At 40.6% G+C, this 27,932-nt stretch overlaps 2 protein-coding genes and 1 long non-coding RNA gene across 3 annotated transcripts in view; 1 reads left to right on the top strand and 2 right to left on the bottom strand.

The window, feature by feature from the left end:
* Window positions 1–1,602: 1,602 nt before the first annotated feature.
* LOC130550743 (sterile alpha motif domain-containing protein 3-like) lies at window positions 1,603–4,803 on the top strand. Its single transcript, XM_057328247.1, has 4 exons — window positions 1,603–1,827; window positions 1,917–2,930; window positions 3,596–3,754; window positions 4,510–4,803. The coding sequence occupies exons 2-4, from the start codon at window positions 1,956–1,958 to the stop codon at window positions 4,801–4,803; spliced, it is 1,428 nt and encodes a 475-aa protein (XP_057184230.1). The 5' UTR covers window positions 1,603–1,827; window positions 1,917–1,955.
* Window positions 4,804–6,242: 1,439 nt separating this feature from the next.
* Window positions 6,243–8,110, bottom strand: LOC130550746 (uncharacterized). The gene is made up of 3 exons (XR_008962488.1): window positions 7,705–8,110; window positions 7,430–7,567; window positions 6,243–7,347 (listed from the first exon to the last, which is right to left on the bottom strand). It is a non-coding gene; the product is annotated as an uncharacterized LOC130550746 (long non-coding RNA).
* A 14,567-nt stretch (window positions 8,111–22,677) lies between these two features.
* Window positions 22,678–27,932, bottom strand: part of acadl (acyl-CoA dehydrogenase long chain) — a 31,409-nt gene continuing 26,154 nt past the window's right edge. Inside the window, exons 9-11 of the mRNA XM_057328248.1 lie at window positions 23,544–23,671; window positions 22,941–23,027; window positions 22,678–22,843 (exon numbers count right to left, since the gene is read on the bottom strand). Of these exons, the coding sequence (XP_057184231.1) occupies window positions 22,750–22,843; window positions 22,941–23,027; window positions 23,544–23,671 (309 nt within the window). The 3' untranslated portion in view covers window positions 22,678–22,749. The remainder of the gene's footprint in view (window positions 22,844–22,940; window positions 23,028–23,543; window positions 23,672–27,932) is intronic.

The following is a 27,932-nucleotide window of genomic DNA, read 5'->3' as shown; positions in this document are numbered from 1 at the left end:
AGAGTCGGCAACAGTTTTCGGATCATTAGTTTTCGGATCACAAGAATATTGCTCTATCAATGTTTTGTTTTGAAAGAGAAAATAAAACATATATATCGCTGGACTCGGACGAGACCGACTAGAACATTTTCGAGACCAATGACCAAGTCCGAGACACGTCCGAGTTCAAATACCAACGAGTCCAAGACAAGTCCGAGACCATTAAAAAACGTCTCGAGTCCGGACTCGAGTACTACAGCACTAATGACTATGAGGTATGTAAACCACTGGGAACATCAAGAAAAAAGCATAAGGTCTGTGCAGTGTACTGGGTAATATCAAACTTGCCAGCACAGTATAGGTCTTCGGTACAATCAATTTATCTGGCTTGTCTGGGCAATAGCAATGATGTAAAGAATTTTGGTTATGATGCCATTTTTCAACCACTGATTAGGGACATTCAAGTCCTTGAAGAGGAAGGATTATATGTTCAAAAATTGGGAACAAGTGTCAAGGGTTCTGTGTTGTATGTGTCAGCGGACAACTTGGGGGCCCACTCGCTAGCTGGCTTCCAAGAAAGTTTCAATGTTGATAAATTCTGCAGATTTTGCCTAGCTAGTCGCAAGGATATTGACTTGCATGAGGTCAGAGAGGGTGTGTTTCCACTCAGGACGATTGAAACTCACAAACAGACCCTTGAGGAATTGAAGACGAATTCACTGGTTTCCCTGGATGGAGTAAAGAGAGACTGTGTTCTTGAGAAACTTAAATATTTCCACACAGTTCAAGGGTTTCCTCCAGATTTTATGCATGACCTGTTTGAAGGTATAGTACCAGGAGAGTTAAGTCTTTGCCTAAAGTCCCTTATTTCCAAAAGGTACTTCACATTAGATGACCTTAATGCTGTCATCAAGTCTTTTCCTTTCAAGTTTACTGATAAAACTAACCAACCACAACAAATTTCAAAGACATTTGTGTCAAAAAATTCCAGTGGTGGAAACTGCCATGAAAACTGGACTCTGATAAGGCTATTGCCATTGATGATGGGTCACAGAGTACCAGAAGGAGACAAAACTTGGCAAATCTTACTAGATCTGAAAGATATTATTGAGCGCCTAGATACTGTACAATTTTCTGATGTAACATTGTGCTACTTGGAGTCCAAAATCTCAGAGCACAGGTGCTTGATGAAAGAGATTTTCACAGATTTTCACATTCTCCCCAAGCATCACTTCTTGGAACACTATCCTGAAATGATTCGTCGATTTGGGCCTCTGACTGATTTTTGGACTATTCGCTTTGAGGCGAAGCACAACTTCTTTAAGAGAGTTGTACATGACGGTAAAAACTTCAAGAATGTCTTGCTCACTCAGGCCAAAAAGCATCAGCTTGCTTTGGCTTACTTCCTTGACTTGCCAAGTGTTTTTAAACCTGATCTAGAAGTAGGAGGCGCTGCTGTCGTTTCACCTGACACACTTGAATGTTCAGTGAGGCAGGCCATTGAGCATAAATATGGAAACATAAACACTGTTTTTCTTTCAACCCATGCATGCATCTATGGTACAAAGTACTCCGTGGGAATGTTTTTGTCTGTAGGGCACACCGGTGGACTGCCTGACTTTGGCGAGATTGTTAAAATGATAATTGTGAACAATAAAGTGTCATTCATCTTTAAACCTTTCAAAGCCTGGTACATAGAGCATTTGCGAAGTTTTGAGCTGACGAGTAATTGCACTTCTGAACTGCAGGTTGTGGAACCCTGGGAACTCAATTGATACCATCCACTTTATCCATATGTAAGCGCTGGCAAGCTATACGTCACACCAAAAACCTTCTTGCTTCACTAAGGTACATTTGTTGAAATGCACATGATTTTTTTAGGTGTTCACATTATGATGTAATCGTCAATCAATGTACTCTTTTTACTTTTTCCCCAGTTGCAGAGAAACCCTTGAATTTTGTATTCCCACAACAAAATGCTGTTTCGTGTAATCATCTCCCCACAGAACATTAAAAAAGTTAGACTTGATCCTGTTCCAGATTCTGTTGATGGCCTCAAGTTTGAACTTAAAAGCAGGCTCCAGCTGAAAGACCCTTTTGACCTTCAATATGAAGATGAAGACTTCCATGATTTCTGTAATCTTACATGTTTAGCTGATCTGCCTAAAGACAAGGTGACACTGAAGGTTCTTTCCACCCCCTGTCCAGATACATCGTCAGACTCCAGTTTAGACACTGCAATTTTAAGTGAATCGTCATCTCCATTAACTTCTTCAGCCAGCATCCATTCAGAGTCATATGCCGCCCGTTCGCAGCCATGGCCAACTGCCTTTCCCATTCCACTTTTTGTGTATGATGCAGAGCTGAGGCTAAGACAAGGTAATGAGGCATTTCGAAAGTATGGAACACTTCTGTCAATTCCCAGAGACATGAAGATTGAAATTCTTGAGAAACTTGCAGAAACTATATACTCATACAAAGCCTATCCTGGGAATGAAGAGATTGAAAGTGTAGCATCTGCCTTAATTGAAAAACACCCCTGTCTCAAAGAGCCAAGCTCCACATCTGGATGGTATGGGTGGAAAATAAGTATCAAGTTCAAAATGGGCAACTACAGACAAAAGCTGAGAGATGCAGGTTGTCAGGAACTGAAAGTAAATTCTGAAAAGAGAGGTCTTGGGGAGACAAGAGGAAAGCGAAACAAAGTTAAGAAACCTAGACGGTGTGAAACCAATTTTCTTCCAGATCTACCTCAGGGCAAAGACCGGGAAGGTCTAGACAAGGAAAGAGACCAAATAGCTGTGGAGATGACGAAGAGGACACCAGACATCACCTTTGTTGATGCTGCTATGAGCAGCACGTATTCTTTGAGAAGACAAGAAGTCATTGAGGAGGAGCCACCGGTGTCACAAATGAAAGTCCGATGGCCAACACTTTTCACAGAGAGACAGGTAAATTGTGTTGATTTGTTTCTGTCACGGACTCACGGAAGAACGAGAACAGGTAATTTCACAAAACAAGAGGTTTATTCAGGATTTCACGGGAAAGTCAATAGGTGCATAAACACAGGAAAATCTCCGACAAGAGAAGGCAAAAACGAACAGTCTTATCTTTAGGTAGCTCGTATCCGTAGAGCTGGTTGCCGAGGAGGAATCCCAGAATGTAATCCGCATAGAAAATCCTTCGAGTCCACGAAGCAAGTGTCCAAGGAACGCGAGGTATGTCACATTGAGACCGGATGACTGTGAGCCTGGAGGCGAGATATTTATGTTTGTAGGCTGATGAGGAACAGGTGTCGTTAATTAGAATTCAGGTGACTTGGAACGGTGCCTGAAACTGGAAATCTGGTGTCTGAGGGAGATGTGGTTGGCGGGTTCGTGACAGTTTCATTGTGCTTTGAATTTATCAGATAATCTAGGGCTATGAAAGTTGTGCTGTTCTATTACAAGATATGGGCAAATTTAATATCCTTAGATTATATCACCAGTTCTGTCATGTTGATTGAAATGAAAATGTTGTTACTTCCTGCATGATGTTTTAATTTAGTACTGTTGAAGACTGTTATTGAGACCCTGGCGTTTTTGTTAAATTTGTAAATGTATTTATGTTTTTATAGATCAGCAAAGAATTCACCAGGCTTGTGTCAAAGGACCTGAGCAAGTCCTTTTTTGAAGGCCTAGATGGTCATATCTCAAAGCTGATACAGTTATTCAGGTCAAAGCGTTATGAGGACATTCCAGAAATCACTTCAATACTGGAGAGCCTTCATAAGGATGTGAGTCAATTTATTTTAAAGCAGTCTTTCTCCCCTCAAAATGACAATTCTGTGATCATTTACTCAATTTCATGTTTGTACAAACCTCTATGACCTTTTTTATTCTATGGATTATAAAACTATTGATAGTGACATATTTTCATACAATAACAGATCCAAGATCCGGCAGAGATTAGCTTTAACCCCAATTAAACACACCTAAACTAGCTAATCAAGGTGTTCAGGATCACTATAAACTTCCAGGCAATGTGTTGAACCAGGTTGGAGTTAAACTCTGCAATACATTATTGGCCCTCCAGAAGCAGGATTAGACATCTCTTATTTAGGTGGCATAATCATGTTAGATCCACTATTAAATCTTATTTTGGTGCTGAACAAAAAAGGTAACAAACAACTGTTTTTGCATCACATCACTGGTTATTTATTTACAACAAAAGTATATAAGTGTAAATGTGCAAATTTGAAATTTATGCCTTTTGGAAAAAATAAAAACAAATACAAATCAGGATTGAAGGAATAAAGCTGGTACTTTAACCATTCTATATTTGACAGAAAATGAATCAAAGGATGAGGACAGCAGCATTGCTGGGCCTGCCATGGTACATGTGAGAAACTCCTTCAAAATTCATGAAGATTTGCGAGGTAAGATGAAACAAAATTGGACATTAGATCTCTTAATTTGCAGGGGTCTGAGAACCATATTTGTGTAATTGCTTATAAGTAATTGTACCTTGTTTTGTTTACATTCTATAAAGCCCAGTGACCGTGAAGAGGATGTGATCAAGGGTGTGGTGATTGGAATCCTAGTAGTTGTGGAAAATGTGATTGAACCTCTCCCATCGTTCTACAATGACGTTGTGGTAATGCGTCACCTGAGGGATATACCCAATGCTTTTCTGAACCTGATGGGCCTGGTGTATGCATTAAACCTTGACTACCCAAAGGAACTAAAATTCACTTGTGAAGTGATACAGCACCTGTTTATTGGACTTGGGTCAGACTCATGCACCGCAAGAGTTCACTCTTTGAAGAGCAAGTTGCTGCAATAAGGCAGAAAACAAAATATTTGGTTGTACTGTTTTAAAGTTTTAAGATCATTGTTGTTTTAGATCTCATTGTTTTAAAGGAATAGTTCACCTTTAAAATTAAATTTCTGTCATCATTTACTCACCCTCTTGTCATTTTAAACCTGTATGACTTCTTCCGCAGAACACAAAAGAAGAATTTTTAAAGAATGTTGTTGACAGCCCCCCATTCTCTTGCATTGGTTACAATAGAAGTGAATGGAGGGCTGTACCTTCTATTGGGGGTCACTTCTAATGTATCCAATGCAAGAGAATGGGGGGCTGTCCACTACATTTTTCAAAATATATTTTGTGTTCTGCAGAAGAAAGTAAGTCATACAGGTTTGAAATGACAAGAGGGCGTGTAAATGATGACAGAAAAATGTTTTTCATTTTAAAGGTGAATACTGATTTTTTTTCTTTCCTGCTTCATCTTTCCTTGTCATGTTTCAACGACTCGGAATTGAAGACACAGTTTAATGTCCAATTTTAACAGCTTATTGTGAGTTCTTCATGTACTAAAAATGTCTGATAAAGGCATTAAGACTCATTGTCATTAAGATGGCTTTGTGCATGCATGGAGAAGTTTACATGTGTTTGTTTGAGCTGTTTTGGCTCTAAGAGGGATCTGTGCATAGAGAAGATTGCATGTGTCTCTTGTTTTTATATCTTTGGATACAATGTATCTTGTTTAAAAAATAAATGCGGAGAGTTTGCTGTTGTGTTGATTTCTTTAAAAAAATCTGGTTCCAGATAAATATCCTGAACTTCTTGTCAAAGCAATAAAGTCCAGTAAACTCAAATAGTTAAGTTATGGTGTTGAAGACAAATTACTATTTTATGTCAGTTAGACTTGGTTCGTGGTTGTGTGAACATGAAAAATTAAGTTCAAATAATATGTTTTTCAGTTGACTTAACAAAAAATTCTAAATGCACATTAATTGATACAGTACATTGGCTCAATTAACTGCAAGTTATTTAAACTACTACATATAAGTCAAGAGAACTTAACACCTAATGTTTGCCAAACTTGACTATGTCAATGCAACAAGATGACTTGACTAAGTCAAGTTGGGTCAACAAATAATTTTTTACAGTGCATGGACTTCTCCCCGGTCTGTAAAATATGAAGACAGTCAATTTTATTGTTAGTCTGAACAGATGAAACAGTAAGAGTAGGCTTAGGTTCAAATTTAGCACGTACCAGTTTTCCTTTCAGTGCAACACAATACTTTTTCCAATGTCACTTCAAATGACAATAAGAAATAAAATAAAATAAAAAAAACTAAATATTTTCCTTTCAATGCTCATCGTTTAATTTCTGATTAAATCGTTTTTGGCCGTAGTCATTTAAAGTCTTGATTATTTCAATTCATATGCACACAATAGAAGCAAAGCATGAAAAACATATTTTCATTTAATTCTTTAATTTCAACGTTAAAGAAATCATTTCATTAAAACGCTTAGCCTATTGTAAATACAACCAATGTATAGCTCACAATACAGTTTCTAGTATTTAAAATCATTTAAACACATATGCACAGTTAAAAAAAACTTCACGAGTCTACGATACCCGGGTATGTCAGTTGAGGTTTTGGAATTCATTCTTTCAATCCAAATTATGTAGGCTAGCTATATGTTAGAAGCAGCGGAGGTAAACTCATATGCTGGTTGTTAAAGCAGAATGTCAATGCAAATATAATCTTATGGTGTATTTAAATGTTGTTTTTGTAAAGGTGATTCGAAGCACCGGATTATCCTCTGTTATTAGTTTTGAGCGGCAGTCGTGAATGTCTAGCTCATTTTCAGTGGGAGACATGCGGTAAGCTTCAAAAAGCGAGGGTTTCGTTGGCGGCACGGAGGTGGTGCGCAAGCGGTGCCCAAAATCTTTCCACTGGCACGGCTCTTCGCAAGCCCTCTTTTTGTGAACGGCATCCACGCTGGCTTTAACCTAAACATTTTAGTGAGCTCAAAACACGGAGAACAGTTATAATAATGGAATAGTTTTAATAATGGAATTCCCGAAGTTATATGACCTAACAAATTTGTCACAGCAGTAGTAACACAAGCCGAATAAAGCAGAAATTGTAAGAAAGTCAAGGAACACACCTTGCAGACGCTTCTCAAGTGTTCCACCCGGGTCTGGTCAAGAGCTTTCAGGTTAAGAGTGTGTGCGATGCAGATTGTGTGACGGAGCCTCAGTTCCCTGCCACAGGCTATCATATTAGCAGCACCATCTGTAACCAGGTATGTTACATTATTGGTTATCCCCCATTCCTCCATGAGGGAGGCTTTCACACAAACTACATTTTCAGCAGTGTGTGCCTGGGGGAATTGTACTGCTCCTAACAACACTGAATTGAGACGGGTGTTGTTGTCCACAAAGTGGCAAGTTACTGCTGGGTAGGCATCCATGTTGATGGACGTCCACATGTCAGATGTCAGGCTAACTGCAGCCACCTTCTTCACCACAGCTTTGGCCTTCTCCTTGGACTCAGCATATTTTGCCTCCACCATGGCCTTTACAGCCTAAATGAAAGAAGAAGCTGTGTTTAGTTGCCAAATGCAATATTACAATACACTTTTGCTTGATGCATGCACCTATACACACCTGCCTTGTGGGAAGAACATAGGTTGGGTCCAGTTTGTGAACAAAGTCCCTAAATCCAACATCCTCTACAACACTAAATGGCTGTGTCCTTCACAATCATTGTGCCCAGGGCCTCATCCAGCTCTTGTTCTCTGGTAGCTAGAAAAAAGAGAAGCTGTGTAAATAAAACACACTTTTCTTTCATTTTCATGATTTACAAAAGTAAAGATGGAAAAACTGTTAATATACTATTATTATTATTATATTATAATTTTGTAATATTTGTAAGGACACACCTTGGATGGGCTCCTTGTTCTCATGAAAGGCACGATAATGCCTTACCATAGATGAAGTGTTATTATTGTACACCAATTCCTTGGAGCACAACATACACTTCACCTTTGAATAAAAGATTGAGAAATTATAAATAAAAAATAACAAATATAATGCATTGATAAAAATGTATGTAGGCCTGATCAAAAGAATTCCCATACAGGGGAAGTCTTTCTCTTTCTTGCTGGCTCCATCGAAACAAGCAAACAAGCAAAACTATCAAAGTACCAAACAACCAAAACTCGCCTCTATCACAACCACACATTTTGAAGGGATCCCATGGGTTTATAGGCTATAGCTGGCAAGATGTCGGCAAGATTCGAACCACTTACTGAACCACTCAGATGGAAGTGAGGCTTCAGACGTCATTTATGACGTCATTGGTCTAAAACAATACAAGCCTCGATACACGCTTCACTGAACGCTTCCAGGATTTCTCAACACGCTCCGAAGCCTCGGAACAGAACGTAACATCACTAGTTACTGTTAAAATGTGTGAGTCAAGCTCTGTCAACTTGTGTGGGGAGATGCTTGACAATTTATTTGGGTTTATCCCCTTTTAAATATTTTCATCCGTTTTTCTTTAGTTAGGGAGAGAGGTTGTCATGAGCGGCAGGAAAGAACCCAATTGCAGGCAGGAATGAAGGGGTTAACACAGGTTTAATAATAAATAAATCAAAAGCCCACGATGGGGTAACAGCGACAGAACTAAATAATGATATACAAAACAAGAAACAAGGACTTCCCACGAGGGGGCAAAAAACAGAACAAAAAACAAACCGACACAGCGTCAACAATGGGTCAGGGAATCCACAGGGGAAGGGAGGCAGTGCAAGACAAGTTAATCCACAGTGTTGGTATAAACAAGCGATTCCACACACGACTCGACAACCATACAAACACGACGAACGAGCACAGGACACTAGACACGAGGATACTTTATGGGGTGACAAACAAAGGAAGATAACGAGGGGCAGGTGAGGAACATAAGACACGGCAGGGAAACAATACAGGAAACGAAAGGGGCGGGGCCAATGACGAGACACGAGAAAGCACATGGAGTGTCAATGGTAAACACCCCATGACTCTCTCACACTAAACATAAGGGATCTGTCACGATCCTGCCACAAGACTAGAAAATCATGAACAAGAAGGCAGGACCATGACAGAGCCCCCCCTTAATAAACACCCCCAGGTGTTCACCAAGGGGCCGACTAACAAGACAAGACAGACCGGGACAGTGACAAGAACCAGACAAACATGGTAAACATGACTAGGGGCAGACAAGCAAGAATAACAAACAGGTTGGGGTGGGATAATAAAAATAACAAACATTGGAGGGGGTGGGGACAGACAAGGGTTCATAGGGGGAACAGGCTCAGTCCCTGATTGCGCTTGAGGGCGCGGAGTTCTGGGGGACTTAGTGGGAGAAGACCTGGGGAGGGCTGCCGACTGGAACGTCGGCAGGACAAGGTTGGGCGCCGGCTGGGAGGCCGGCTGGAATGCCAGCTGGATGGCCGTCCGCACAAAGCTGGGGGCTGGCTGCATTGCCGGCTGGAAGACTGGCTGAGTCGCCGGCTGGAAGGCCGGCTGGGACGCCGGCTGTACCAGACTGGACGCCGGCTGCACCGGCCTGGATCCCGGCTGCACCAGACTGGACACCGGACTGGATGCCGGCTGCACCGGACTGGGCACACGACTGGGCACTGAACTGGACGTTGGCTGCTGCACCAGACTGGGTGCTGGGCTGGACACAGGCTGTACTGGAGTCCGCGCCCCCCCTCCGCTGCCTCTTCTTCTTCAACCGAACCGCAGGGCCTGTGGTCGGTTGCGAGGCAGCGGTGGAGGGCAGTTGGTAGTTGATTTGATTCTTAAAAAAAAGATGCTTAAAAAATGTATTCTGTTCTAAAAGGTTCTTTGTGGTGAAAAAAGGTTCTTCAGATTATATAAAAGTAAGAAAGAGATGGTTCTTTAAAGCAGTGGTTTTCAAACATTTTAAAGAGCGACCCTTAAAAAAAATATATATATTAGGCGACCCACCTCTCTCTGTCTATATCTAATATAATATATAATTACGTGTGCGTGCATTTCAGTGTATATATATATATATATATCGCGGAGCGAGACCGGAGTAGCTAATGAGTATGTGTGTGTGCGCGTGTCTGTGTGTTTATACAACTTACTTAATGAGAAGGGTGGGCCTGCTTATTCTGCATAATCTGTTCCCAAGCTGGTTCGCAGGACGAAAGGGCAACACGCATGTCCGGAGAAGCATCCAGTTTGTTTCGCTGTCTCGTCTTCATTTTGGTCAAAACGGAAAATCCTGTTTCACACATATAGGTGGTTGTGAAGGGTAGTAGCAATAAAATGCTTGCTTTGCTCAGCATGGGATACTCCGTGGAAAGGCCTATCCAGAAAGAAGACAATTTTACTGTTTTGTGACGAGTTTTCAACGTGCTGTCACAAGTAAGCTGAAGCATTTCTGATTCTTCTTCAGAGGTTAAATTCAGTTTAGCAATTGATTCTGGAGTTTCAAAGTCAAAAGGGATTTTTCACCCACTCCTTGTCTTCACCAAACTTCTCCTTGGGAAAGTAGCGACAGAAACTGCCCGTCAGTGCATCCAGATGTGACTGAATGAGACGTGTTAAGGTCAGTTTATGGTTCTGCGTAGGACCTACGCCGTAACATACGGCGTAGCCTACGTACGTAGACGACGCCGTCGTGAACATTTATGGTTCTGCGTTGAGAGTATGCGTCATACTGCAATTACACCGCCGAAACGCTAGTTGGCTCTTTGTGTTTTCATGGGTTTGCTCTTCTTCGCCGATGTTTTGTGTGTGTGTATGCTAGTGTTTGCAAACGACAATGGAAGCTGATCGCATCTTAATGGAGTTGGAGCTGATCGAAGTAGAAAAACAGTTACTTTTAATTAAATTACTTAAACAAAAAGCTAGAAACTCTTTATAGTCCGCCGAAGAGGAGTCATACAGATGCATGTATTTCCGAACCTCTTCAATCAGACGCTCAGTAACTTGGTCGATGCTTACCATGTTGTTCTTTTGTGGACTCTGAACTTGCCGGAAGAAGACACCAGAGAAGAAGATGCCAGAAATGCGTAGAAGGAAGTACGATGCTGCCAAACCGACCAATCACATCGCTTGCGGTCCGCGTAGGGTCCGCGTTGAGTTGACGCGTTGTTACATTTTTGGAGAGGTGCGCGTCAGGCTACGGCGTAGGGTACGCACAGGGTACGCGGCTCTGCGTAGGCTACGCCGTAGGTTACGGCGTAGGTCCTACGCAGAACCATAAACTGACCTTTAGACTTGCGACCGATTTCTTGCAAACATCATTTTCTTCAATGTGTCTCATCATTGTCGGAAACATATAGTAGCTTGCGGTTTTGAGTCGCAGCTGCCAGAGTTCGAGTGATTTCTGGAAAGCCTGAATTTGTTCGCAGTGTCTGAAAATATTGTCCTCCCATCCTTGCAGTTTTAGATTCAGTTCGTTTAGAACAGAAAATATGTCGGCAAGATAAGACAGGGTTAAAAGCCATTTCTCATCGCGGAATGAGCTCGCGAGAGGTGACCATTTCTCAGCAAGAAAAGTATGTATTTCATCCCTCAACTCGTACACTCGGCTGACCACCCTTCCCTTTGACAACCATCTCACATCTGTATGAAAGAGTAAATGTTTGTGCTCGGCTCCCATTTCAGTACACAAGGCCTCGAAAAGTCGGCTATTAAGAGCACTGCCTTTAATAAAGTTCACAACTTTGACAATGTCTTTCATCACTACTTCAAGTTCCGGTGGTATTCCTTTTGATGCTAAAGCTTCGCGATGAATGAAACAATGATTCCAAACAATGTTCTGTCCTGCTGCATCCTTAATTCTTCTGACAACTCCGCTATGTTTTCCAGTCATGTTGGCCGCTCCGTCGCTGGTGATGCCTTTGCAGTTAGCCCAATCCAGACCGCATTTAGTCATGAAAGCATTTAACTCTTCAAAAAAACGAGCTCCTGACATGCTAGAAGGTAGCGTTAGGCAGCACAAAAGATCTTCGACAAATTCTCCTTGCCAAATGTAACGAACATAAACCAGTAACGTAGCACTTGATGAAACATCAGTGCTTTCGTCCAGCTGAATAGCAAAATCTTTTGCTGACTTCAGTCTCTCTATAAGCTGGTTTTCCAAATTTTGCGCAATATCCCAAATTCGACGTGACACCGTATTGTCACTAAGAGGAATTAGTTTTAGCTTTTCAGATGCCTTTTCATCCAGAACTGTATTAACTATGTCTAGTGCAGCAGGCAGTATTAATCTCTCTGCAATTGTATGTGGCGCTTTTTCTTTGGCAATACGATATGAAACTTTATATGATGCCAGGTGCAATTTGTGATTGTGTGTTATGCTTCTGCTGAGTACCTGAGCTGATGACTGAATTTCTTGAGCCTTCCTCTGAAAAAAAGCCAATGGTTTGTCTGCCAGGTCGGCATGGCGCGTATTTAAATGTCTTTCCAGCTTCACTGGCTTCAAATTTTCATTTGCCAACTTTTCCCTGCATATTACACACATTGGTATGGCAGCATGGTATGCGTCAGAACAGCTGACAAACCCAAACTTTAAGAAGTCATCTTTAAATGGCCTTGCATGCCCTTTGCTGGGACATAACTGCCATGTTGTTCCTGTGCATCGCCTTCGCGGTCTTTCGTGCTGACCTCCGCTTCTGGAGGCAAGGATGGACGGCTGACAGCATTTTCAGCTCCTTCATTTGAAGAGGTCTCGCTCCCAGGCGCTCTTTTTCTTGTGAAAAAATCATAAATGGTATTTTTTGGCTTTGGCTTGCTCATGTTCACCTTAAAGATGGGTGTCACGGTACTGAAGCCTTTGCATCATCTCACAGGGAGAAAGAAAAATGGCTGCGTCAACGACACTGCGTACAATTTACGTGGGTCAGGTGACACAGTGATGGATTTATGGACTTATTTTGCGTTTATTCAAATAATTTTTTAGTGTGTTTCTGTTCAAAATTCTTGTTATTGTTATTATTGTATAATAAAATTGAATTAATTATTTTACTAACATTTTTCATAAATCATCCTGGCCACCCATTTTTTAATTTGCGCGACCCACCTGAGGGTCGCGACCCAGGGTTTGAAAACCACTGCTTTAAAGAACCTTTGACTGAATGGTTCTTTGTGGAATCGCTGTGAAGAACCTTTGAAGCACCTTAATTTTTAAGAGTGTAAGGCCCATGAAACTTACATTGCACATATTTGATTACTTTCAGTGTTTTAGTTGTTATTCATGTCTCCATCTATGTATATACTGCAGGCAGGCGGGCAGATAGACAGATGATGTTATTAGTGTGCACTGTAGTAATCTAGTATTCAATGCTGAATACAACTTTTTTTCAAAAAGAAGACATCAGGGACATCTGCTGGACTCTCATATTCATGACACACACACACGCCTCCTTTTCCAGTCTCTACACAGCAAATTTGCCAGTGTTACATTAACACTGCTGGGTGTCTATAAGTGTCCACACCAAGGGGTGTTAAAGTAACATGGAAGTAGTGTTGAATACAATGAGATAATGAAGTGATTAATTAAGAGCTGATTGATCATTAATGATGAACACCTGCTGTTAACAAACACAATCACTGAAGAACAACAAGTCACCCTAATAGTGTTTAGTGTTTCCTTGAGTTGTGCTCTTGATCCTTGATTTCTAGTAATTTAAGTTTTTCTCCAGTTGTAATTCTCATGAACCTGGCCTTCTTGTCAGTAAGTTTTCCAGTTCTGTGGACAGGGTCATGACAGTACCATGTCTTTTGTGCTTGCTGTGTGGAAACACGTCGCCTTTGTTGTGACTTTGCGCCATGTGTTCTCCTGTCACGTGCCTTGGCCCCGTCCCCTTGTTTAATCTCCCCTTAGTGTTTCATTCCCCTCACCTGCCCTTTGTAATTATCCCTCGTTAGTTTTCCCCATTTAAGGCCCTTGTGTTCTCTGTCCCTTGCCAGTTCGTTTTTGTTCATTTTCAGTCCGTCTGGAGTATTCCCTGTAAGATATACCTTGTTCCTGGTTTGCCTAGTCGTGGTTTTTGTGGATATTATTTGTCATCTGGACTTTCTTTGTTTTGCCCCCTCGTGGGTTTATTGTTTGTTAAGTCTTTGTTTTTACTTCGGCTGTCTGCGTTTGGGTTCTCTGTCTGTGCATATCTTGATAATCCTGTGATTCAGCAGTGTAGCGGTACCCAATTATTGTTAAAGCACTGATCGGATGAGCACTTTCAACAAGTTGGTATGATTTATTAGGGTCTTCATGAAATGTCTGGAACATATTTTGCTTAAAAACACTCAATGGCTGTGCAAACAAAACCCTTTTTGCCTCGTCAAAAACAGCTATGCTCACAGCAACCCGTTTTGGTGCATGTCTCTTTAAATTATGAGTTACAGCGCACATCAACCCCCCTTCCGTCCGGCGTAATGGTTTAGCTAAATTATGTTTCCTGAACTCCTCTGCGGTTAGTTTCGTTTTGAACGTCTCAAAACATTCGTCCGGAGACTAAAAAATCCATCACAGCAAACAACGCTCACGATGTGTGTGTATGCTTGCCTAAAATCCACAGAATGCGCACCTGCAGATCTCAGCGGATTTACGTGGATTTTAGCGCTTGTCGTTGACAAGTTATAACGTTACACACACAACGTGAGAGCATAACTAGTATGCTGTGACAGATTTTTCAGCCTATAAAGACGAATTATTTGAGACGTTTAAAACTAAACTAACCAGTGTTCGCCCCTGTTCATTAGCAAAACAAACAGCTTTCCGCAGCTGAACATATTAACGCACATAATGTATTAACATACATACAGCTAAACTCCAAGTGCCCATTTGCCAAATTCAATTCAACTCAACTTTATTTATATAGCGCTTTTACAATTTTCATTGTTACAAAGCAGCTGTACATGAGACATATTGACTATAAGCAAAATAATTAAAGTTGTACCTGCAAAAACAAGAAAAGGTTGAAAACACAGAAGACAGACATACCCATATACAAAACACTCCACACACACAATATGCACATGTACTAACACACATAGACATAGAGACACACACACACACACACGGATGCGCACGCACACACACACAGCACACACACACACGTACGTACACAGACAAGTACGCACACACACACACACACACACACACACGCTCAGTGAGAGCACACATTTAGGATAAAGGAGAGAGAAGCACAGGTCAAATATAACAGACTATAAATTCCTATATGCAATATTAATTAAGTAAAACTTTAAAATTCTAAAGCAGCCCCCCCGGTCAGGCAGATAGTGCAAAAACAGTATGCAAACGGTGGCGAGGAACCCAAAACTCTAATCGAGAAAAAAAACCTCAGGAGAACCCAGGCCCAACCAGGGGATTCCAGTTCCCCTCTGGCAAAAGCTGCTGCCTCTGCACAAGCTCCAGAGAACTTGCACAACAAGGCTAAATAAAATAAATAAACTTAATAATAAAATAAATTATAGTTTAAGATTATCATTAATAATCTAATAGCATTTGAAGTTTTGTGGTGAAGACATGTCAAGAGACCGCGTCCTTCTTTATCCAGCTCTATCATCTCAGCTCTTGTCAGGTCCCCACTTCCCATTCTCCGCTCTACCATCAGGTCAGGCCATGAACTGCATCCTGCTCGCTGTGGTAACCTTGGAACAATGAGACAAGACTGGCTGAGAGTAGAGTACTGTTCTGTACTCTTTGATGCAACAAGTACATCAGTTGTGTTTTTGGTTCCGGTTGATCTAACTAATGCAGCCTAAACCCTCTGAAGATTTATATTATGGAAGAGTAGTGTATGCAAGATTAAAAAGATGCGTCTTTAGTCTAGATTTAAACTGACAGAGTGTGTCTGCCTCCCGGACAGTGCAGGGAAGACTATTCCAAAGTTTAGGCGCTAGATAGGAAAAGGATCTACCACCTGCACTTGATTTTGAAATTCTAGGTATTACCAACTGACAGGACGCCTGAGAGCGTAATGCACGTGAAGGACTGTAATACAAAAGGAGTTCATTCAAGTACTGAGGAGCTAAACCATGTAAGGCTTTATAGGTAATAAGCAAGATTTTAAAGTTAACGCGATGCTTTATAGGTAACCAGTGCAAGGTTGACAGAACCGGGCTAATATGTTCATACTTTTTTGTACGTGTAAGAACTCGAGCTGCCGCGTTTTGGACCAATTGGAGTTTTTGTAATAAGCCTGCAGGGCAACCACCTAACAGTGCATTACAGTAGTCTAGTCTTGATGTCATGAATGCATGAATTAACTTCTCTGCATCTGAGATTGACAGCATATGACGTAGTTTAGATATATTCTTAAAATGGAAAAACGCAATTTTACAGGTGTTGGCGACGTGGCTCTCAAATGACAGATTACTATCGAATAGAACGCCAAGATTCTTTGCTGACGACGAGGGTTTTATGGAACATCCGTCAATAGTTAAACAGTATTCTTGGTTGTTACTTATAGCAGTTTTCGGTCCAATAAGTAACACTTCCGTTTTGTCCGAGTTCAGTAATAAAAAGTTGTTACTCATCCAGTTTTTTATATCGACTATGCATTCCATTATTCGATGGAACTGCTGTGTTTCATGAGGCTTCGAGGAAATATAAAGTTGAGTATCATCAGCATAACAGTGAAAGCTAACTCCGTGTCGCTTTATTATATCTCCTAGAGGTAGCATGTATAATGCGAAGAGCAGAGGCCCTAAGACTGAGCCCTGTGGTACACCGTACTGGACTTGCGATTTGCGTGACACCTCATTGTTTATTGCTACAAATTGAAAACGGTCGGATAAATAAGATTTAAACCATTTCAAAGCTATTCCCTTAATGCCGACATAATTTTCGAGTCTATGTAGGAGTGTGCTGTGGTCAATGGTATCGAATGCAGCACTAAGGTCTAGCAGCACCAATAACGAGATACAACCTCGGTCAGACGCCAATAGCAGATCATTTGTAACTCTGATCAAAGCAGTCTCTGTACTGTGACATGCTCTAAATCCAGACTGGAATTCTTCATTGATGTCATTCCTTTGGAGGAAGGAGCATAATTGAGTTGAAACTACTTTTTCCAGAATTTTAGATATGAAAGGTAGATTCGATATAGGCCTGTAGTTCCTTAGTTCTCTAGGGTCGAGTTGGGGTTTTTTGACAAGGGGCCTTATAACAGCCACCTTATATGCTTTAGGCACATGTCCTAATGTCAGAGATGAGTTAATAATACCAAGAAGAGGATCTATAATTTCTGGGAGCATCTCTTTCAGTAGATTTGTAGGTATAGGGTCTAGTATGCATGTTGTTGATTTAGATGATCTAATAATTTTAGACAGCTCATCTTGATCTACGGTATAAAATAATTGCATTTTCTCCTTAAGGGCGCTGTAGTTAGTTTGTTCAGCGGGTTTCACTTCTGATTGCATTGTTATAATTTTTTCTCTAATATCTTGGATTTTATATGTGAAGTAGTTCATAAATTCATCACTGCTATGCTGATATACAGGATCAGAAGTCACTGATGATTTATTTTTTGTTAATTTAGCCACCGTGTTAAATAAAAACCTAGGGTTGTGCTGGTTTTCTTCTATTAGTGATGAAAAGTAGGCGGATCTAGAAGTTTTTAGGGCTTTCCTGTATTTTCGAATACTATCCTTCCATGCTGTACGAAATACCTCTAATTTAGTTTTCTTAAAGTTGCGCTCCATTTTTCGGGCCGCTTTCTTTAGAGCCTGAGTGTGTTCATTATACCACGGTGTGGGGCTGCCACATATAAATATAGAGTAAGTTTAACACTGGCTTTGAATGTTCTATTTAGCCCGTGACTGACTTGGCTCCCTTCACTATCATATGCTAACGTTATCCTCCTATATATACGGTACATGTACGTCTATTCAGACTGTTGATAAATATTACTTACATCGGCAGCTTTGTCTCATTCAGTCGGTCTCGATCCCTCTTGAGGAACAACTTTGAAGCTAATCCTGCTTGTACTGTCCCAGGTTGATAAAGCACTCCGGCTTGAAGTGATTTGCGCAAATAAGCAGGTTTTTACTCATGGTTTCTGAGGGATTTCCACTAAAAACAAAATAAATCCACTCCTGTCTCTTCCGAGGTTAGGACTGTAGCCATGGCGTCACGTACACCACTATCGCTTGTGAAAACAACAATGGCGGCAGCGCCATGGGTAGAATTGTGTAGATTAAGGGGCAGTAATATTATAATAAGATCCTGCGTCTACGTCACATCAGGAGCGAAATCTGAACGGCTCGATTTCTCACATGCTTGCAGAGAAAGGTTTACCAAAACAAATTTAATGGGATCTTGTTTTTCACGTTTTCTGGGTTGCTAGATGCACTGGGCACCCGATTATAGCACTTAAACACAGAAAATTTTGGATTTTCATCCGATGACTACTTTAAAGGGAACAAAAGTTCTTAACCATTTAAACACACAGACATCAAGAATCTGTAAAGTAATCTGAACAATGGTGAAAATCAACAACAAAAAACTTAATGCAGCAATGCATTCTGGGTAACATCATAGTACAAAACTCCTCTATGACTCCCAGCATGCATTGCAGTTGATCTGTTTATCTAAATAATTTGTTGCTTGTCACCATAATTGAGGTTTGTATGAAGAATGCTGATGTCTAGATGTATCTTAGTGACAGTGTTAGTTCTTTGGGCAAGTAATTGTTTCTCCAGACAGATTAAAGTGATTTTTCTTCTACAGCAGCATTATTTATGTGTTTTATAAAGCATTTTACATTTACAGCATTAAAACTGAAACCTACAAAGTAAAAGTTCCACAATAAACCTCATATATAATTTTAGATAATCTCGTTTTATCAACAACATACAAGTGGCACTAAGACAACAACACTGAAGTTGTTGTAAAATAAAGTAATGAACATCAAAAGTCCAAGGGTCAAACCTTAACTTAAGGAAACACTGTTCACCATAATGATGATCTCAAAATCAACTGTTCTTGGCTAGGTTTTCTTTAGTGATTATGTTTGTTAATAGCAGGAGTTCATCATTAATGATCAATCAGCTCTTAATTAATCACTTCATTATCTCATTATCTTCAACACTGCTTCAATGGTACTTTTAACACTATATAGGGTGGACACATATATACACCCATCAGTGTTAATTTAACACTGGCCAATTTGCTGTGAGGACAAATGTATTATTATTATGATTATTATGCTTTAATCAGCATTTTAATATACAATTACAGAAACGGACAATAAACAAATTGACAATTCAAAAACTTTTTTATACAGTGTGGGGACATAAATTTTTTACTGTACTGTATTGTACACAGCAAAGTGTTAAATTACCAGTGCTCAGTGTTTTAATAATGCACACTCAGAGTGTATAAAGGTACACTGGTGCAGTGTTAAAGTTAATGAGTTAATGAAGTGATGATTGAGTAATTAGTAATGAACAAGCGGAATCTCTGAAGATGAACACAACTACAACTGGTTTACAGTCAAACAAATAATTAACAGATTAAATCTGTCAAGAGCTCACCAGAAAAGAATGAAACACAAACACTATAACTGCCATCTATACAGTCTTTATAAAAGATTTATTTGTTCATAGACTTTTAAATCCATTCATGCAAATGATACATGTACATTTCTACAAAAATATCTGAACTTTACAACAAAATATTTATGTTTTAAGTGGTGAAAATAGTTTGTCTGGCAGGCAAGTCTGGTTAAATCTGGTCAAAATATCCAGTGCTGAACAGAGACGTTTTTCTCCGCAGACCGCTTAAATACGTCATTTCACTCCAAGCAGAATCTGTATTTTAACATTTCTGTTCTTGTTTTCTAAAACCGCAGCGAATTGGTTTAATTATGAAATATCCTGGTTAATGATGTTATTTTAGTTAGGCCTTTTCCTTATTCAATCTTTATACAAATATTCTCCTACACTCTCTAAGGATGTACAGTAACACAGGACAATAAATTATATGCATTATATCATAAAACCACAACAGAATTGCTTTTTTTTATTACACATTATTTTGCAGACAAACTTATTATACTTGTCATAGCAGAAATGCAGATGGACGTAATTTACTTTATTGCAATTCATCTAAATAAAAGTCAGTGACATCAGAACAGTGGTGAACCAGTGACAGGTTCATGAGCGGACAAGGCTCATTGATGCACATGGGGAGCGAATGCTGGCCTGTGTGGTCCAATCCGACAGACGAGCTACTGTACCTCTAATCGCTGAAGAAGTTAATGCTGGTTCTGATAGAAAGAGTACACGGTGCATCAAAGTTTGAAAAGAGGGACCAACACAATATTAGGAAGGTGGTCAAAATGTTATGCCCGATTGGTGTACTGTATATAATAATTTAATAAATAAAACAAATAGATAAAATACCAGCAAATTAATTAGAAAATCTGATCGAAGTCCTGAGTGATGATCACTATCACAACAATTATCCTTTCACTTGGCATCCTATTACCCACTAATAAATGTACACTAAGAACATACTCTACAGCTATGACAGCCAGAAAAGCTGATATTTGCAATTAAACCAAGGGTAAAGAGCCCAACTAAACCAAACAGTGATCAAAGCGCTATAATGGTGATTTTAAATAAAAGAAAACATCAACATCTCAACCGATGTTAATTGTCAACAAGTGTTGGATTCCAGGGTTACCACTCGTTTGTGTGTTGTGTGTGTGTGAATGTCCCGAACACATGGATGTCGTTTTACAGATCCACGTGTTCGCTGTCTGCGTGTGAGTGTGGCCCACCAGCTGCCACTAAGCAAGCGACCCGGCTCAACACCGCAGCGCAAGAAATCGGTGAGCTGCACGCCCAGGTAGCCGAGCACGCAGGCCGTCTCCAAGCCGTGCAAACCAATGCCGCTGCTCGAACAGAGTCTCTTCGGAGTCTCAAACTTTCACGCTTGACACAAGTGAGTGAAAGTCGAGTGTCAATCACGGACTACGCCATTCGTTTCCAGACACTCGGTGCCTCCTGCGATTGGCCGTCAGGCTCAGACTTCCCCCATCCCTCGGTCGGGTTCACCCAGTTTTTCATGTCTCCCGGGTTAAACCTGTGTTTTCCTCCCCTCTCAATCCTGCCTGCAGCCAACCACCCCCCCCCCACCACCACCACGTCTTGAGGACGGTGCTCCTTCCTATTCGGGACGGTGCTTCTTCCTATTCGGTCCGGAGACTCCTTGACGTGCGTCGGTGTGGAAGGGTGTTTCAGTATCTAGTGAACTGTGATTGGGCTATGGTGCAGAGGAGTGGAGTTGGGTACTGTTGGGTTCCGGGGTTAGCACTCGTTTGTGTGTTGTGTGTGTGTGAATGTCCCAAACACATGGATGTCGTTTTACAGATCCATGTCTTCGCTGTCTGCGCGTGTGTGTGCCCCGCCAGCTGCCACTAATCTCTCCTTCGTTAGTCTTAGTGTTATCACCTGGTGTTCATTAGTTTTGCCCCTTTATATTCACTGCCACTTCTCACTGTCCCTTGTGCGATCGTTAACTTCAGTTGATACCATGCCGTTGCCTGTTATCTAGTCTTGTCTTGTCAAGTATCTTGAATTTACCTTGTCTTGTCATGTGGATGGTTGTTTTTTGGATTACCTTGCCCTTGGATTATTTTCTCCTTGTTTTTGGCTAGCGCCCGCTGGGAATTATCCCCGCCACCCATGCCTTACCCTGCCGTGTCTACGTGCCCTCTACCGGCTGGATCTGCCGGTTCACTCGGTCTCGGGACTCCCTGTCTTGCCGAGGTTGCCTCAGTGGCCACGAGACTCTCTGCCCGCCACCTCAAGCGGACTCTGGACTCTCTGGCAGTTGACTCTGCCGTCGATGCGACTGTGAAACGTTCTGACCGCCAGCTCTACCGTCTCAATGGCCTCTGGACGTCGGGTCTGCTACTCACCCTTCTGCCATCTCCAGTGCTGTCCACGACACTCGGCTCCCGACCTGTCGACCGTCTCTCCACCACCGCTGACGCTGCCGTACACTGGGTTCCCCAATTGGCCTCGCAGTCAGCTTCTGCTACTTGGGTCTTCCATTCATCCAGCCACCTTTGAACTCTCTCACTGCTTTATTGACCAAAGACACACAGGCTAAATCCCATTGTTACCCACATTTAAATCCATGTGGTTACATCCCTGACAACAAGAGCTTTTGTAGATTCAAGGGTTGGCATTACAGGGGTGAGATGTAAAAACACACACAGTAAAATACAAAGAAATAAATGTAAATTAAGATTACAGCAATCAAACCGCTGTCATTAGTCAGACAGTCAACTGCTCTGAGGTGTGTTTGTGTGGGTTACTATTATGTTGAAGAGTAGAGTTTGTGTTTGTGTTGAAGTCAGAGACAGGCAGAGAATCATTGATGTTAGGCTGCCCTGGGTTCTCTTGTGAACTTTATACATTCAAACTCAAATCTCATCCAGTTCATCATTAATTAACAACAATTAACAGTCATTTGCTTCGACTGAATTTTTTTTACAGTGAATAATAAACATAATTATCTTTACTTTGTGTCTCTAAACTTTGTGTGTGTAAACAAGCGCTCGCGTCATGTCGGAATTGTAAAGTGTCCATGTGCTTATTACATCTCTGAAGTTTCTGACAGCTCTCACTTGTACCACCTGATCAAATTAAAACAATAAACAGAACAATAATAAATAGCGCTTTTAAGAACTGGTTAAATGTCATTTTAAATAAGTGTTTTTGATCAGAACCATTCAACTTGATTTCGTTTACGTTCCTGATTTCGTTTCTGGTTTTTGTTCCGTAAACCGGTTCAGAGCCCTTTATATAACACACATAATCTCATATATACAGTAGATATACAGTATGTTATATTTGTGGTTTTATTACTTACAAACTATCCATTAAGATCATTTAGAGGCACCAGATACACAGGTTTATTTTTGACTAACAATATTGCGTGCGATGAGTTCCTTCATAATCTCGTTGGTTCCTCCATAGATGGGCTGCACTCGAGAGTCTACAAAAGCCCTGAAACAAACCCAGAGAGCCACATAAATAACTGTTAAATATCACGACTGACTAATCAGAGTCAAGTATTTTGATGGATATAGCGACTGTCACTCACTTGGCTATTGGATATTCCCACATGTATCCCCATCCACCGTGAAGCTGCAGGCACTGAGTGGCAACTTTATTCTGTAAATCTGAAGCCCTGTACAGAGATAAGGATGATATCACATATGTCACATTTTTCACATGTATTTCCAGTCCTCCTCAAGGAAAAACAAGTGACTTTTCTCTCAGCGCATTTGCACATATCAACAGTCTTGCCCATCATGATCTAGTCTTTTTCATAATACTCTTCATAATGCACACTATTAACTAATGATTTACCTGTGCGGGTCATTCGATTTTAAACATTCATGTGCAGAAACTTCCCCCTTTAAATAAAATCTCTTCTTTGCATGACATAAATCTCGGCCTGAGGGGTGGACTACACTGACTGTGTATCCCGAAGGACCTGAAGAAAACACCATCACACTTTCCATTCCGTGACGACTTCAAGGCATTTTGAGAGTCAGAATAACATTTCGTACTTTACGTCCATTTACACATAGCATACAATTTGTAATTGGAAATAACTTGCATATGTAGACATGAGATTGTGTGTGTGGTGATTGGTTGACATCTGCTTGCTTTGATGCAACTTTCTCAATGAGAGTCTCACCAGTATTTGGCCATAGACGCCGTGCTTGAGTCCAGCTTTCTCTCACTGTGGAGCTGAAGACAGCTGTCAACAAATGCTCGACCAACACAGATCTCTGTCTTCAACTCCGCCAGTCTATGCTGCACTGTCTGACAGAGAGAGAGAGTCAGTTAGTACAAAGGCAATTCAAATGTCATTGATTCTGCACATCTACTGTATATCCGGTAGAATGAACTGTTTTTTTTTATGGCAAAGAGATATTCATCACAAATCCAAGACAATTCAACTTATCAAGCAGCAGAAGCGTGTAACGGGTTTCATTCGTTTTAGCACAGTTGTTCTCGTACCATGTTGTCTGGTTTTACAGTTTCATTGTGGTAGAGTAGCCTTTTTGTTTTGCTAAACTGTAAAGCTTCCTGTACACCGGCAGAAAGATGCGATCTCGTTCCTTTCGATGGAAGCTTGTCTACCTCCGGTGACACGAGCATCAGTGATGGTTGGCGACAGGAAGTGGCCGTGTCTAGTGACGAGCTCAAGTTCAAAGTCTGCTCCTGATTCATGATGGGTCTGTTTGACTCTATTCTGTTTTTGTTGAAGAATTGTTGACTTTTTAACGTTCTTCAATGAATAACATCATGTAGTTAAATTAAAAGTATAGTTTTCTTGTACCTTTTATTTATGGTAGTGTCGAGTAACCTATGAAGACTGTATTAATGCGCTGATGTCGGTAAAGGCAAGCACTTTATAACAAACCTTTACTTGTCCCCTCAAACAGAAAATACATCAATTCTATTCTGTATGTCATCAAAAAGCAGATAGTGGCAAAATGGGGTACATGCACACCAGGCAATGACGTACTTCTGCTAAAAGCTCAGCCAGGTAAGCCACTTCCGCTCTCATAGCGCTGAGGTAATGTTTTGTAGGAAAACGTTCAAATTTCAGTGAACCTCTGAGATTTGTCTGTTCACTTTTCTGAGCGCCGTCAGACAAATCCATTCCACTTGGGGAATGCATAATAAATTAAACCCATTCCCTGTTTTAGCTAGAGCCTTGACTTCCACTCAGTTGTTTCCTCAAATCCATTCCACTTGGCTCGTTCAGAGTCCACAAATTAAAATCCGTTCTGTGTTTTCAGTGCACGTGTCTGGTGCCAGATATCCCTCGGCAAAGCAAGATGGTCTGGTTGTGTGAGCACATACTGTCACTAAACAAACTGGTATTTAAGTAAGGAATAACCTGTAGATCGCAAAGTAGCCATGTATTTAACAGGATAATGTATAAACAGACAGTTGTTATGGTGAATTAAACCCCTTCAGTGTGATGGAAGACCCTCCGCATCGGGGTCCTAATCACACGGTCGGCCTTTACTCTGCAGTAACAACCATCTGCCTATACATAGCCCGCATTACACGGCCATCTACCTTATCAGTAAATTATTGAACATGAAATGTTGATTTGAAATATTCTGTCACCCTCATATTTAGCAAATGCAGACCTTTCGCAAGGAAACCCCCTGTAATTTTGGTTTTAAGTTAAGACGCGCAGTTCAAACGAGACGAACACGCAATTTGGTTTAATGATTTGTAATTATAATCTTATGTATGTTATTAAAAAGGCATATTTATATTAACTTTGCGAGTAATATTAGACTGTGCCTGTCAATATGTGTGTGCGCGTGCATGCATGCGTGCAGCCAACGAACCAACCAACCATCATGGCAGACATCAGAACAGTTTTTTAGTGGACCGAAACAAAGTAAGAATCCTATAGCCAGTTATCTATTAAAAAATTAACTGAAAATAAAAAATGCCAACAAGAAATAAGTGAAATATGCTAATATGGAAAAGTTGCATTATCATTATAGAAGCCAAGTAGCACACAAACAGACAGTGACAGACAGTGAGTCTTAGGTAAGTTAAAACATGTTTTGACAACATCATGAAAGAATCTCTCTCTCAAATTAAAATGATTTGATGTGTGAGTGTTGGGCAAGTTACTCAATAATTTACTTTTTACTTATTACTTTTTTATGTAACCAATTGCTTATTGCTTTTTCAAAACCGTTACCACAGAATACAAATAATAATGATTAATTCCAATTTCATGATGTTAAATCACTTAAAGCCCTCCTTCTGCTGGAAAAATAGTAACAGAATGTTCCGTTTACTTTGCTTTGGGTGCTTCAAATCATGAATAAAGCACAGCTATTAACCAAACAGAATTGAAGACTAGAACTAACCGTTTGAAATAAATAATATTTCTTGTGATAACAAATAATAAGAAATATTATTTCTTACAAACGGTTAGTTCAAGTAATTAGATGCATTACTCATTATTTCACTGTTACTTAAAACTAATCACGTTCATGGTTTTTTCATTTTTAGGAGCCAGTCAAAGAAAGTGCCAGGGAGTGAGAAAGAAAAGGAAGAAGACACAGATTAGGCAGGGAAGAGAGTGAGAGCCAGTGTGATATTTATAACAAGCCAAATCAGCCTGACCCAAGAGTCATTCCAAACCAGCAACTTCCAAATAAGACACTCAGGTTTCAGGAGAAGTGGTTCAGTGACTATCCATGGCTTCATTATTCTCCCAGTGCCAAAGCAATATTTTGTTTTCATTGCATTCAAGCCTTCAAACAACAGAGCAGCACTCTAGTGAAAAATATGGATCCAGCTTTTGTCTCAACTGGTTTTCGAAATTGGAAAATCAAATTTTCAACTCACCAACTCAGCCAAGCTCATAAAGTAGCAATATCAACATACTCCTACCAAAAAATACCATTACAAGACAGCTATCTACAGTGAGGGAGCAGCAGCAGAGAGAAGCTAGATTGTGTCTGGTCAAAATTATGAAGTCACTACGTTTTCTTGCCTGCCACGATGATAATGAGAATGATGAAGGGAATCTTGAAGGGAACCTTCTGCAACTGAGAGCAGAGAATGACGATGTGTTTACAGCCTGGCTAAGAAAGCCCACCTACAATTATACCTGCGTTGAAACTCAAAATGAGACGTGAATGAAGACTTTATAGGGATTTATGAGGTGTCTTCAACCAGAGGAATGGATTTGGTTCCGGTCCTCCTGCGGTTAAACTTGCCCCTGTCCTGCCTTCGAGGGCAGCCTTACAATGGAGCTGCAAACATGTCTGGCCAGAGCACAGGAGTTGCACTGAGAGAAGCAGCCTCTTGCTTTGTATGTCCACTGGTGTCCTCATTGTGTTAATATTGTGACTCAGACTGTGGATCATCCCCTGTTGTGTATGATGCACTGAATTTGGACCACAAACTTGGAACTCTTTATTACCAATCTGGAAGATACAAAACCATTTTTAAAGAGATTGTCCAGTCTGAGGCAGGGAGTTTCCAAACTCTGAAGCCATCGTGTTGGGCAGAGTGGCGTCAGAGGATGGGGCCCGTCCAGGCAGTCATAGAACAGTATGAAGAGGTATTGCTTAGTCTAAGAGAAATGGCTGCATCTGGCTCCTCTGACACTCTGACCTCTAAAGTATTAGGTGCTGTTGATGTACAGTTGACCGAGTGCTTTGACCAGAGCAGCTTTGATACCCTTAACAAATTGTAAAGGGTGCTAGTCGAGGGAAAGGAGGAAGATAATGTTGTCAGTCTTTACCCAGAAATTAACTTCCACTCCCTGGAGGTACAGCTGGCAATGTTTAAACTACAGTATCAATCCAGCACAATCACTGATGCATTAAACAGTCTCAGAGCTATGCTGCCAGAAGTCTGTACTCTCTTCACTCAAGTAGAGTCTTTGCTTAGACTTCTTCTTGTAGTGCCATGCTCCTCAGCTGAAGCTGAAAGGCGTTTTAGTGCCTTAAGAAGGCTTAAGACATGGCTCCGCTCTACCAATGCCATCTGAACAGTGTGGCTGTCTGCCACATCCACCAAGAAAAACTTCATCTTATTGACATAAGAGAGATTTGCCAGCTCTTTATCTTGCAAATTATAGTAGATGAAATTTCTTTGGGGCCTTCATTTAGTCTCAAACCAATGCAATGACTTGATAATAAAAATGACAATGAAACATTTTTCAACCTATTTAAGGTTCAGATAGTTAAAAAAAAATTATGTTCAAAGTGATGAACTTATTTTTATTTTTTAAATACAGTATATGTTCAGTGAGTTGCATCACCTTTTCTTCTAACACTGTGTTTAAGAACGGAGGACACTAATTGTTAAAGTTATTGTTTACAGCTTTCTTATTCTTGCCTGATAAATGAGTACTTAACAGTCTGCAAACTGGCGTTCAAATTTTTTACCTTTTAACGATCCAATCAGTTGTAGGTGGATGAAATCAGGTCTCACCCTACATTTTTTTCTCATTTCAAAAGTCGTTTCACTTGGGTATACGTCAGGATATGGAAAAAAAGACAATTGCTACTTCCGTTTCATG

This window comes from Triplophysa rosa, unplaced genomic scaffold (genome assembly GCF_024868665.1).
Source record: "Triplophysa rosa unplaced genomic scaffold, Trosa_1v2 scaffold418, whole genome shotgun sequence".
NCBI lineage: Eukaryota > Metazoa > Chordata > Actinopteri > Cypriniformes > Nemacheilidae > Triplophysa > Triplophysa rosa.
The sequence above is the reverse complement of the archived record's forward strand: the minus strand, read 5'-3'. Positions and strand labels throughout refer to the sequence as shown.

Bases quoted from the DNA above. Each gene is read 5' to 3' on its own strand.
- LOC130550743 (XM_057328247.1), top strand. From the start codon at position 1,956: ATGCTGTTTCGTGTAATCATCTCCCCACAGAACATTAAAAAAGTTAGA. The intron at 2,931-3,595 runs GTAAATTGTGTT...ATGTTTTTATAG, and splicing joins CACTTTTCACAGAGAGACAG to ATCAGCAAAGAATTCACCAG. The intron at 3,755-4,509 runs GTGAGTCAATTT...CATTCTATAAAG, and splicing joins TGGAGAGCCTTCATAAGGAT to CCCAGTGACCGTGAAGAGGA.